Here is a 13526-nt window from a genome sequence, read left to right on the forward strand (position 1 = left end):
GCACACCACCAACTGTTAGACCACAGACCTTTGAATCATCCCCAGTTGTCTCACATAACAAAGTAAAACTCTGATAGTGAGATGTCCTGCTGCCTGTAGTGAAGATTTTACACTGCATTTTGGTGATGTGAACTCAGGATAGGGGTGTCACTGCTAGGCTTCTGCTGATGTGTAGAAACTATCTTACAGTATCAAAAAGCTAAAGGTTGTCAGGGAGCACTAACTCAGTGGCAAACAAGTCTGTGTGCTCTGACTTCATGCAAAGTTTCTCCCTTTCCCGGTATTGACCCCTGGATATCTTAGAAATTCTATTTCTGTTATTTTTTCCAGGTACTGGTACCTTGGGCCTCTGAAAACCAAAGCAGCTCATATTTTCAGTATGTTTAAGGTAAACATTAATTGTAAGGAAAGTGTTTTTGTTTGGGAAATGAACAGGCTGGCTTTGCTTTGTATAATCTGTCTGCAAACTTTTGTGAAGGATTCTGGTAACAATATAAAATGGGGCTAAAACTCAACTTGTTAAAAAGCCTACCAATTGATAGATTTACTTCTGAAGAGAGGAAAGGGAAGAGAAATACTTCTAAAAATTTTTTTAAATTTTTGCTGCAAGATCACCGTGGGAAGCCAGTAACCCCCTGTGAAACTGGTGAGCCGCAGTGGTGAAGTGCTAAAGTGCTCAGCCACATTTTCTCAACACTCTTTGTAATAACATTTCACTCTGATTTATTCATCTGGCAGAAGGGTCTATAATTAGATTGCTCATGTACATTGATAATCAGGCTTCCTTGTGTAGTAAAATGAACATGAATAGCTTTTATCTTGCCTTAAACTTTCCTGTTGCTTAAAATTGATCCTGGAAAGATTAAAATTTGACCTGCATTAAAGGTAAGGCATTTTCATTCACATGGTTTTCCTTTTCTCTCAACATATAAGGAACCTCCTGAAAGGCAGTGAAAATGCCCAGGAGCTGGTACAGCAGATCAAATAGTGCAGTCTAGCCATCCTGTCTGTGACAATGCCAATGCTTCCTTTATAGGCAGCTCCTGTAAAGGGGGCTTAATAGTAATGTATCCAGAAAAGTTGGGATGGGTCCCCCCCCCCCCATCCACAGAAAATTTGAGGTTATGCTTCTGTGTTCTAGCATTCTAGGTAGAAACCTATTCGTCTTTTCTGTCCACCTCCTTTCTCACTTCTTTTAAGTCCTTAGGCTCAGCTAGCGGTGGTGATTGTGAATTTCTCTGGTGAGCTATTAATTGTACATTAAAAAGATCTGTTTAACCTGCTGAAGGTTAAAGAGAAGTGCCCACTTCTTCAGCCATTTAGATAGAAAACTTTCTACTTGATCTCACCTAATTGTGATATTCATATTGCTTTATGTGCCTCTTATGTTATCATTTTGTTAATTTCTACAAGAAGTGTCTCCAGCCTGTTGAGTTTAATCTCTTCCTGGCTTGTGTTTGCTGCTCCACACCATATTTTCTGGTTTTACTGGGGGTGTCTCTTGAAACAGGATGACCTGTAGCTGAAAAAAAGTGTAATTGGAAATATCACCTCTGATATTGGTAGGGGCATTGTTATGAGTGTTATCATCTCTTCTAAAATGCACAGGCTTAAATTATCACAGCATTGCTGCTTTTCCATTTAATCATTAATATTTATTGTTTGTGTACTGCCCTACTGATACAACCTCTGTTTGTCCTGTTTATTATGTAAGTATGAGAGTGGAGTCTTTCCTTGCTCTCAGAGGTGTGAGGTGAATTAGTTTAACACCCTGTGCTATATGATCCAAAACTACTTCTGAAGTTTTGTACATAGAAAAATAATTGTACTGAGTTAATGTGGGCTCTTGGCTGTGTTGTTTTAGTATATAAATTTAAAAACCAATTAAACTATTCCCTCCCTAAGTCCTATGTTTGGAGCATTTTGGAAATTATTTTCAAAACAGTGGCAGGAAATAATTTTTGTCAGTGTCTGGAGATATTTCAAAAGCTAAGGTTCTTCTGTCTGTAGTCCTGGTACTGGAATCTGAAATATCACTAAGAATAATGTGTTAGTTTGTTTTGTTTTGTTTTGGTTTTTTTTTGGTTTTTTTTTAATTTTATTTGTTTTTTGTAAGATGCTTTGTGAAGCTCATGTGACCTGCCTTAAGAGTTGTTGTGTTGCTATTTAGAAGCACCTGACTATCAGGTCAGGTCTGGATTGTTTGAGTTGCTGGAGAACAAAGGCCTGTCAGGTTTTAGTGCCCCTTGGCTGCACACAATACTGTAGGCTTTGTCTGTTTGCACTGGATCCTGCTGATCAGTTGCTCTTTGAAGTTGCCTTTTTGCCATGCAGAAACCAACTGTGCTTTCAGACATTACTGTTGACCTGGCTGGTTTGGGCTGTTCCCTTCAGGCAGAAGCAGCTGTGTCACCCTGCCACACACCAGCAGCAAAGGAAACATCCCTTTAACCCTCTGTTCATAGAGGGGAAAATGCCCTCACTTCTGTGCAGGGAAGGATTAGATTACTGGATTTGGGAACTGTGGATAGTCTTTTTGGATCTGCAGAAATGTCATCTCACCAATGAACCTGGAGACTGGAGAGCCCTGAAATAGGCTGAGGCAGAGGGGGGGCCTGAGTATGTGTGAGTACACAATACATGGGCTGCAGGACTAAAGAGAATAAACAGGAAATACCCTAAACAAAGTGCCCTTCATCTTCTGTCTTTTCTTTCCATTTAAATCCAAGGAGTGGCCTCAGAAACATCAAGCTGCTCTCATGTACCTGGGTCCAACTGAGAGACCTCCAGAAGAGCCAGAGGAGAAATCATCCAGACCTCCTTTGTATGTGAGGCTTTACAGACGACTTCGATCATACTGGTCATCTCCAAAAGGTGGGCTGGGTGTGTTCTGGCATAAACTCACATGCAGGCTCTACTCCTCTAACACATCCAGGGGTGGGTTGTGTGGAGGGCATGTCTACTTCACTGCTCTCTTTTTTGTTACTGTTATTTATTTGTTTCCTTTTTTTATTTATTTAAACTGTGATTTTTGTCAAGACAGTTATAGGGGCATCTGTCAGAAATGGAGCAGAGTGGTCCTGCCAGTGTTTGTGGTCTCATAAGCAAATACTCACTTGTAGAGAACCCAGGACATTCCCTGGACTCACAGTTGCCTTTGCAATGGAGGCATCCATTGAGGCTACTTGGCACTTCTGGGTGAGCTTCTTAATCTTCCAGCAGAATGGCTTCTTAGTGAGCTGGGCAGAGAGGAGCAGCCCTTGTTTTTCCAGAGGGGAGAGTTGCTGACACAGAGCAACAAATACTTGAAATAGAACAGTAAAATTTGGGCCAGGCCTAAATTTCTTTTAGTATGTTAAATTCTTTCTGTACCATAAACTTTGTGTTCTCTTGAGCCTCTCTTGGCTTAGGCTGTTGTCTGGGCAGTGCACATGGCAGGCCACAGGAGGAAGGAGAGTGGGTATTCTGCACAGTCTGCTGCTAAGACTTTCATCTTGGCTAGCAGAGGCTAGCAAGTGACCTGGATATGAGAACTGAACTGTTGAGTTCCTCCTGTAGAAAATATGTTACCACAGCCTGCTGAACACTGGATTCCTGGTTTTTTGGTACTAGCATTTCATGGGTTTTCTAAGTGTTCCTGTCACCAGCCCAGGAGATCTGATAATCCCGGGACATAAGGATTCACAGGTCTGTGATGCACTGTGCTTGACAGTCTTTTCTGAAACTGTGTAAATGCTGATGGTATTTTTTCTTTTGTTCAGTACTCCTAAGCTTCCTTTCAGTTTTTTGAGATTTTGACATTTTAGAGAAACAGAACTAGTGGCCAGAATGGCTCAGACTGATTTTTGTGTCTGGCATCTGCTTCATAGTGATCTGTGTCATTAAATTCCACTTAATGACTGATACCTTCTCTTTCTGCTACACAGAGTTCCCCCAGAAGGTAGCCCCGGAGGACTGGGAAGAGCTGAAGCTGTCCACCATTGAGCTTTCCATTGCAACTCGGAACAGGCAGCTTGATCTAACAGTAAGACCATAACATAATGGGATTCCAAATGCTGCCTGACCACAGAGTTTTCCTGTCTTGCTAAACTCCCATCCTTGGGTGTATATAAATAACATTCAGTGCTCCATGGAAGAAGAGGTCTGTGAGGCGGCTCTGGCGTTTTGGGGTCTCCCCAACCCCAGCTGCCGTGGATGCCCAAGACAGAGAGGTCCAGTTAAGCACGACCTGTCTGGGTCCCTCAGGCAGGCTCCAGAGCCACAAGCAACCTTAGCAAGCTCAGCTCCCAGGTGATATCACCTCCTTAGTGATTCTCAGCTTGTTTGTGATTTCAGCTCTTTTGGCCTGCTAGGTGCCTTTGGCAGAGCAGGGAGAGAGAGGAGAAGGATGTGTGAGGTTCCACAGAGATGTCCTTATTGAGATCTTCTGGGAATGGTCTCAGGGACAGCATCTTCTGCTGAGCTGGGCAAAAGTAGCCCTTTATATAGGATACAGGAGTTTTAGAAATTGTCCAATAGTAGGGGTCGAAGGCAATGTGACCTATAGTCTTACAGAGAGATAATCAAGGGTCTGAGGGTGGAAGAGAAGCTTCTGAGATGGCCAGGCATTTCCTGTCTTAGGCTGTTGAACACCAGGGAGGCCTTGCAGGCCCTGTGCCTGCTACAGGTCTGTGATCGAAACCAGGAATGGGCAAGTTTCAGATCCAGTGTGAAAGCACAGGAGACCAATGTAAAACTGGGATGCAGTGGGATCAGAAAGAATTTGTACAAAGTTTCGGTAGCCAAACGGAAGTTTTAGGATTTCCCATGAGTTAAAAAAGCACCAAGAAGCATTCTTTTCCCTCTTCACCTATGTGAGAGTGATTCTCTTTTATCCACTGCTGCTAGAAGGAAGCTGAGCCCTGAGTGTCTGGCTGGAATTTATTTTTCTCTCTTTTTGAAACTTGCAGAGTGGAGTTAAAAATAATTGGTACTAGGGAAAGGACAGGGCTATGCTGATTTGAAGGAAAGGAAGTACAGATGGTTGAAAGAATAGAAGCAAGGCATCAAAGGAACTGTTCCTGTCATAACCTTCTCAGCACGTTCATGCTGTTCATTCATTGTTTTAGAACCTCTCTTTGGCTTATGCCTGTGTTTTGGTGCAATTTTACTGCTGTGAAAGCCATTTGGATAGATGTCAGTCTTTAATTTTACAGGAAAATGCTTACACAGTGATCCTATGTGTTTGTGAGCTGCCCTGCATTTCCGCCTCAAGGGTGCAGGAAAGCCTTGCCCCTATACCCAGGTTAAGAGGAGGCAACATTGTTCTTCCTTAGAAGTCAGGGTCTTTAAGAACATGAAAATGTGAGATATATTGATTTGTTGTCTTGTAGGATCAGACCAAAAGAACCCAAACAGGCAAATTTGGTTTTTTTAATGTTCTCCTGGTTTCTCCTTAGAATATACCACCATGAACTTTAGTTTCTTCTTCATTATGGTTTATGATTTGGACTGTCAGTGTCCTAGTAATGGTAGAAGCTAGACAGAGACACTGGATTGGAGCCAGTGATGTAAAGTAAAAACTGACCTACCAAGAACAGAAAAAATATCTGATTGCCACAAACTCCCTTATGCTCTGTGTTTTTTTCTGTTTTGTCTCCCTTAGACCTTCAGGATGCACTTTAATATTGGTTTTGAAAAGAAGGAAGTCATGTCGGGTTCTCAGGTCTCTTGCATAACCTAGAAAAATGGACAAGTTCATGTTAGACCAGTTGTACTTTCCTGTTTCTAGAGTTGAAAGTATCTTGATACTACAAGATCTCTTTTTCTACAAGTGTGGATCCCTTATTACTGCATTAAAGTCCCTCTACTGAAACCATTGTCCCTGTAGTCCTCAAAACTGCCCAGCAGCTCTCTGGAATTAATAGGCCAGAGAGCCTATTAATTCCAGACCATAACTAACCAGGCCATATCTGCTGGCTGCTGCCAGCCACTCCTGTCTCTGTGTCTCACCTCAGATTCATGCAGAGGCTGCCCCATTGAAAGGAAGCTGATAAAGCCATACAGGTGCAGCTCAGGCAGTGCCTCTGCAGAACAGCAAAGGAGTAAACCAAGTTACACAAATAGATGCACTTTCTTTTTACTTTTGTCATTTTCATTGCATCTGCACACTACAACTTCTGCCAGGACAAAAATATTAAAATACGTAAAAAAATAAGTTGCATCTTAATCAAAATTGCTTTCCTGGGAAAAGCTATACTGTATACTCACTTTAAGGGCAGGCTGTAAACAGGAAAGCTAAGTAAGGAGTTTAAAGGATTGTTACCAAGGACATTTTGATTTCCAATTTGTATTGTTTAAAATTCTCTTACTGTGGTGTTTGGTGGCCAAATGTTCTATCATTGTACTATTGCTTAAATTCATGAAAGACCCATTGAATAGAAATTAATTCAGTAAGCCTAAGAGATCTGCTATTGTCTTTTAATGTAACAAGAAGCCAAGCGTGTGACTCATTATTTTGCTTCTTGTGGTATTTATTGAATATTCATTAATGGGAAAATACTGTCTGTAATTTCTCAAGTTGAGATTTGAATAAAGCATGAAATGCAGAAATGAATCTTCTGCCTCCTTTTGGGGGACAAAGGACTGGCCATTGTGTGAACATATTGCGGTGTCGTGGGTGTGGCATTTTCAGATGTTAACTGCTTGATTTCTGAATCCTTTTTGCACAGCGCACTGAGGACTACATGGACATTTGCATCGAAGCAGAGAGTGTCAGCAAAGGGGAGTTTGTTCACAGAGGGTGAGTATGGGAAGGCTGCAAGAAGGGGGCAGGATCTCTGAAAAGTGTGCTGGTTTTCTCTCATACTGTGCTGCAAGATTCAGAAGCAGAGGACTGTAAAGCACACCAGTCAGTACTGCTTCTTGGGGACTAGTACTTTAATTCTTTAAAATTCTTACTCATCTTCTGTTTCTGTAAACAAGGCAGAACTCCAGAACCTGGAGTATTCAGAACCTGGAGTTCTTCCTAGTTTCTGAGTTTGCTATACCTTTCATCTTTTCCCCTGTAGCTGTAAGTCAGTACTGCTTGGATGTTACTGTCCTTACTGAGTTTTATGGGCAGCTGTGCAGACTTAGCCCAGAATCTCTTAGCCCTAGCTGCTCAGTGGATTGAAAGGTGGGTCACAGAGCTGGTTTGTTTGTACTAGTGGTACCTGGGAATTCTTGAACTGTGATTAGACAGGCCCTCTAAGAAAAGAGCTTCCTTACCTCAATAGCATTGGGGGGAAATTAGGTCTAAGCTGGAAGAACTTTGGAAGATGTGAATTTAAACAGGGATTTTAAGCAAATGTATTGGTTCTGCTTGTACGTGGAATAAGAAAAGCTGCAGGTATGAAGAAGCAATGTGTGGAGAAAGTGAATGTTCCTGCTTCCTTTGTGCTTGTGATGTTGTCTTGGAGTGTGCCTGTTACTCTTGCTCTTACAAGAAGCAAAACAGCTGCCTTTCCCAGCTCCTTCTTACAGTCCCACTCACAAATGCATTGCATATTCAGTGCAGGTATTACCAGCAACAGATTTTCCTGCTAAATCCAGGGGAGCTCCTCTCCATATTACCTTTTAATTTGCTGTTTTCTCAGTCTTCGAGCTCCCTCTAGTGAAATCAACGGAAAGATTTCAGTGCAGTTTTACCCGCTTGTCATCACCCTAATAATTCCTGCAAGATACTTGTTTATGATACTGATGCTAACTCAGGCCCCTTATTTGAGCCTCCCAGGAGCCTCAGTGGGAATAAAATCTTCAGACCTATGCATACACTGTAAGTCAGGTTACCACCTGCTTCAGCTGCTTTCAAATTGTATGAGCATGTGGGCTGTGGTTGCTTGGGACTGATTTGTTTGCTTTGAAGGCTTCAGGGGGAAAGAAGGAGGCAGTTTTCCTGTTAGAAGCAAGAGGAATCGGGTCTCATAAAGGAGATGTTATTCTGGGTTCTCAAACACTTTGCTGGCAGAAGAATGTAGATGAGCTTGTGTGACTTGAGGGAGGCATATTCAAGTGTATTCCCAGTGTAAATAATACCTCCTGTGTTGACTGGACATGCTTCCTGCAGGAGTGTGGCTCATTTTCTGACTGCAGTTACAGTGTCATGCAGAAAATGCCTCTGAGGAGCATTACCATAGCCCTGCTGTTGAGACCTAATTAGAGGCAGTACTGAAAGCTTTGAGCTGTTCAAGCAAAGTTCAGAGAAACAAGCTCTTTTGATTAAATAGTGCCAAAAAGCCTGTAGGTAACAAAGAAAGACAAAGAGAGGTGTGGGGGAGCAGTGGGAGGGGATGGTTAGTTGTACAGAGAGGAGTCAGAGCAGAGAAAAGGTGCCCTGTTGTTTCAAGGCAGAATCAGGGTGTTCAGAGGTCCCACTGTGTCTTTGACAGCTGGATTTGAGTTAAGCCTATTATCATAGGCCCCCCATTGCCTAGCACCAACAGGGTTTGTCTTTGGAAATGTGTGAAACAGCTCTTTCTTTTTTCTTCTTTTTTAGTGCATGGTTTAAATACCAGAATGTGGGGGGTTGAAAAAGGTTTTTTAGGGGAAATACCTTATCAGTGCAGATAACAAGGGGGTTTTATATTGGAGAGGGCACTGACATGAGCTGATGAGAACTGATGGGTCATGCAGAAAACCACACATCCAGCAGGAAACTGCCATGGAGGCTCAGGCAGTGTGTGTGTCTGGGGAGGTGTGGGGATGCATCAGTGTGCTGCAGGGCAGCTGCTGTTGGATTTCCAAGAAAGGAGGAGGTCATCCCAGGTGTATAAAAGTGCCCTCTGGCTGTGGATCAGATCTCTGTGAACAAGAGCATCCACAGCAGCCATAGAGCTGATGTTTAGATAAGGTGGGGGAAGAAGAGTTGTTTACAGTGGAGTGCTTACTAAGAAGTGCTGCAGGGAAGAACAGGCATGGAAAGTGTGGCATCAGTAATCCACATCCTGGTAGCCAATTTAGACTCTGTATATGAAAGTATGGAGAGGTGTCACTCCAGGGCATGATTGCAGTTACCATCCACAGTGCACAAAACTGGGGTTTTTTTGTTAGAGGTCTGACTCATTTAACTTTGGCAGCTTCTGGATATGAAAATGACGTTCCAGTTGTGTGTTATGTGCAGTAGGTGTTGTGGTTCTCTCTCTACCTGTATTTTTGTGGTTCAGCATAGAGTGGGATGCAATAATCAATGGAAACTTGCTGTTAGACTTCTGATCTTGTTGCTATTTCACATTGCTCTCTGGTCTTCAGTGCGGAGCAGAGTCTAAGGGGAATTAATTATGATTTTTTTTTCTGCTGGACCACTAGAGGAGCAGTCACTGCAGGTGGAGTTGTCTTATTTGCTTGTACTAGTGTTCTCCTTTGATTGATCTTTAATTCCATGTCTTGGCTCTTTTGAGTTTACCTTGATCCCACAATTACATCTCTATAGATCTTCATGTGCCTTCATTGGCCAAAAGAATCTGCTCACTTACCAGAGTACGCCTTGTATGTATCTAGTGTCTAGGACCTTGTGTGATAAACTCCAAGCAGGTTAAACTTCAAGTGAGGAATCTTGCTGCTTGTTTGTACAGCACTGTATAAACTGACAGTATTGCATGCCATCAATGATTTATAATTTATATTGCTGGAGGATGTTTAATTCCCTCACAGTCACTCATCAATCTTTTAGTGTATACATATTTGATTTAAACCAAACTTTCCACAGTTAATATTACTTCCGTCCTTCCTTGCCCTTTCCTTAGATTTTCTTCCTTTGTCTTTGATTTTCATCTCCTGTTTCAAGCCTCACTTCTCATGTTCCTTCTCTGGGATTTTCTGTGACTTTAGAGGCGCTGCCTTCCTTGGAGCAAAGAAGACTTGGTGTACAGGGAGATTCTGACATGCTTTTGTGAGTTCTTTTCCTAGGCAATATTAAAATACACCCTTTCATATCAGTCTAGAGATGGAAATTTGGGGATAGCAGGCATTTCCTGTCAGAGAAGTATCTGTGATAATTTCACCATGCTTGAGAGTTGTGGTGTGTTAACACTGTAATTCTGTGCTGTTCTCTTTGCTATTTGTGTGTTGCTCTCTGTCTGTCTGGAGAGGGGCCCAGACTGAGAGGGTGCCTGGGGTGCAATGTACCCTTTGCCAGTGGTCAGTCAAAAGGCTACTGTGTGGTCAGTCAGGAGGCCAGAGGAAGGTCAGCACAGCCCAGAGCTTGTGCTCACTCTGCAGCAGCACTTGTGGGGAAAAGCAGTCACAACTCACTGTCTCTAACAGCTGAGACAGTGACAGGACAGCAGCCTAAGCCTTGAAATAGACCATGTGGCACTTGGAACACCAGCTTTCCAAGACAGAAAACTGCATTCTACGTGGCATCATATGTCACGTACGTGACATATGACATCAGCAGACGTGGGAAAGGAAGCAGCACTTATCTAAGTACAGTACATAAATAACAATCTCATATGTACCAGAAGAGAGAAACTGTCAAAACTGGATATGTTGTTTGGAATGGATAAAATAATGGCGGTTTCTTCATGAGTGATAACAGAAGCAGCTGATAAGAAATGTCATGCTGATTTGGTTTTGATATGAAAAATGTGGGGGTTCTGTTTGTTTTTAGATAGAATTATAACTACATTAAACCATTAAATTGCTATCTTTTTTTGGCTTAGGTTTTTTCAGTTGCTGGTAAGTTTAGTTGCCTGAGCTATGAGGAGATGGTAGTCACTGCAGGAAGTGCATAGTTCAGCATGGAAGTGAAGAGCACAAAAACTCTGCTCAGTGTTCAAATTAGTGAGTCTCAGAGCAGAAGCTGGATGGAGGCTGTTGGTGCATTATGATATGCACTGACCGCAGCAGAAGAGGGAAGGACTCTTCTACTTTTTCCACAGTTAAACCCACAAATATTTGTTTATATAACCTCTAAGCTTACCAAATGCATAATGATTTACCACAACAAAATGCCATCCCTGCAGAAGGCTGTTTCTGAGAGAAGCATGTCCTTACCTTACCTCTCTTTTGCTTTGGACAGAAGTCAAAAGATGCGTGACCCATACATGTGCCCTGAAGGGAGTCAATGCATCCAAGCCAGCAGATGCATCTTGCAGCTTCCAGAGGTGAGAAGCTGAGAGAGCTGAAAAACTCTTTCACTTTGTTTCCTGTACCTATTGATGTTGCACTTTAAGAAATTCCTATTCTAAATCTGGGAGATGGATTACACTGCAAGTGAGACACTCAGTTCCACAGTGCAGCCAATGAGTCCCTTGCCAGGACAGACATACTGAAGTTCCCTAAGTAGTCTGTAAACCTGATGGGGGAGCTTTGTTCTGCCAGGAAATAGTGGCAGATCTTTTATGAAGACAGTCATGGTGGTTAAAGGGTCTCTTACTTGAGTGTATTGCATGTGAATGGGAATTTGCACCTGAACATTAGGAAGAACTTCTTTACTGTGCAGATAACCAGGCACTGGAACAGGCTGCACGGAGAGATTGTGGAGTCTTCCTCACTGGAGATTCTTAAGATTGCAATCCTGTGCAATGTGCTCTGGGATGACCCTGCTTGAACAGGGAGGTTGGACCAGAGGATCCACTGTTGATTCAAACATTCTGTAATGCTGTGATATGCAAATCTTCTTCTCCTTAGCACTGAAGATGTGTACATTTTACCCTAGAAGGCATTGTGCTGTAGAGAAGAAGATAAATATTAGAGACAAAGGAGGGTAAGACAGGGCAGGGGAGCTGAAATCAGGATAAGGAAGTGTCTTAAAACTTTGAAATGATGAAGCTGAAAAAGAAGATAAAGCTGTGCCTGCCTGTGTAATTTAGATTCATCTTTTCCTGCCTCTGAGCTGTTATTGCAGCCCCGGGAGGACAGTTTCTTGTTTTTACAGGGACATTAAATCAATCTCATAGACAATTTCTGTTTTCAACTGATCTATCATTTGGCAAAATAATTCCATATTAAGGGATAAAGAATTTGTTGAAAGGCAAAAAAAAATCTGTTGCTACTAAATAAAAATCATGAATTATGGTGTCATGATTAACCAGCATCCTCATGCTTCCAGTGAATTCATATAATGGCAAATTTGTGATTCTGAAAGAATACTCTGCAGTGCTGGGCTAAGTACAGCTGGGCTGTAAGTAAGGGTTGTGGTATAAAATGAGCTCTTCATACTGCAGCTTCTGCTAAGATCTTCAGAACATGGGTGCATGGTACAGAGCAGTGCTGTTCAACTCCATGGCCCAGCCCTGTGAAGGAACTCAAGGCAGCCCACTTGAGCCTCACCAGTTTATGTTGGTGAGACTCATCTGATGGAGGCGAACTGCTTTGCTGTACCTCTGACTGACAGAGCTTGTACTGGTTCCCCTAGTCTGTGCTGCTCTGGTGTCCCAGTTCCCTTGGAGTTGGTTTGAGTACCCACAGCCCTCCCCTGAGTCAAGGGCACACAAAGCAGTCACTGAAGTTGTTTTTAGGTAAAGTCTGCCTGCCATTTTGATGAATGGTTTTAATCACATGGTAACTTTATCAGCATTAAACACTTGAGAAAATTCTACTGCTGAGTAATTCCTGGCCAGTAAATTAGTTTGCATCTCATGTTTCAGATCAATATAGTAAAACAATGCTGAAAGGGGTTTGTAACATGGATTTAATAGAAGTTACTTAACAGGCATTTCTGCAGATTAGTTTATGTCACCACTAGCAGACCCAAGATCTAAGTGCACATAATTGTAGTTCCAATAGAAAAGAATCCTTCAGTATAAACAATGTGGGTCATTAGAGCTTCCTAGCGTTTAATTATCACTAATTAGTAACTAAGTGAGGTAACATCTCATGCACCAGACTCTTAATACATTCTGTGTGGTGAAGGATAGGTCTGCCTGTGTTGTGGAGAGAAAATGGGCTGGAAGGCAGAGGCAGGGGGTCATCTTGGTTGAGGCTAAGTATGCAGCTGTGTTTTATTAGTAAAATCATCATTACAGCCTTGCTGAAATAACGTTTGATGTTGAACTGTCGCTGCACACAGGGCACGGGGGGATCCTTTGGCATTGATAACGAGGAGTACGAAGCGATGCCTGTGGAGGTGAAGCTCCTACCCCGCAAACTCCGCTTCTTCTGTGATCCCAGAATGAGAGAGCAGCTGCTGCAGGCAGTGGTACAGTGAGAGCTCGTGGCAGAGGGGCCAGTGTTCACCAGTCTTACCAGGGTCTCTTCAAGGCACATGAGACCTAACCAACCTGATTAACCCCACTAGACTAATAAGCCTTTTGGCTATTTTTATGTGCCAGGTACTTCCGTTGGAAGTGTATGATTTGACTGGTCTCAAAGGGGTTAAAAATGAAAATGAAAATTCTGAAAAATGCATGTTAACTTGATGGCCTCTTTTTCCCCCCTCCCCTAAGAAGTCATCATTTGCAGCACTACAGGCTGAGTGCTGTCTGCCAGATGCTACTGCTGTAATGCAATTGTATATTAAAGTAAAATTTAAGTGTACTTGTCCTTGTGTTCTAAGAGTTAAGATT

General features: G+C 42.5%; 1 protein-coding gene across 1 annotated transcript in view; it reads left to right on the forward strand.

Annotated features, from left to right (window-relative positions):
* The window catches only part of AGK (acylglycerol kinase), a 36076-nt gene extending 22579 nt beyond the window's left edge, over window positions 1-13497 (forward strand). The window contains exons 10-15 of the mRNA XM_009094240.4: window positions 331-388; window positions 2730-2874; window positions 3927-4024; window positions 6711-6781; window positions 11039-11123; window positions 13031-13497. Of these exons, the coding sequence (XP_009092488.1) occupies window positions 331-388; window positions 2730-2874; window positions 3927-4024; window positions 6711-6781; window positions 11039-11123; window positions 13031-13168 (595 nt within the window). The 3' untranslated portion in view covers window positions 13169-13497. The remainder of the gene's footprint in view (window positions 1-330; window positions 389-2729; window positions 2875-3926; window positions 4025-6710; window positions 6782-11038; window positions 11124-13030) is intronic.
* The last annotated feature ends 29 nt before the right edge of the window (window positions 13498-13526 follow it).

Source organism: Serinus canaria, chromosome 1A (assembly GCF_022539315.1).
Source record: "Serinus canaria isolate serCan28SL12 chromosome 1A, serCan2020, whole genome shotgun sequence".
NCBI lineage: Eukaryota > Metazoa > Chordata > Aves > Passeriformes > Fringillidae > Serinus > Serinus canaria.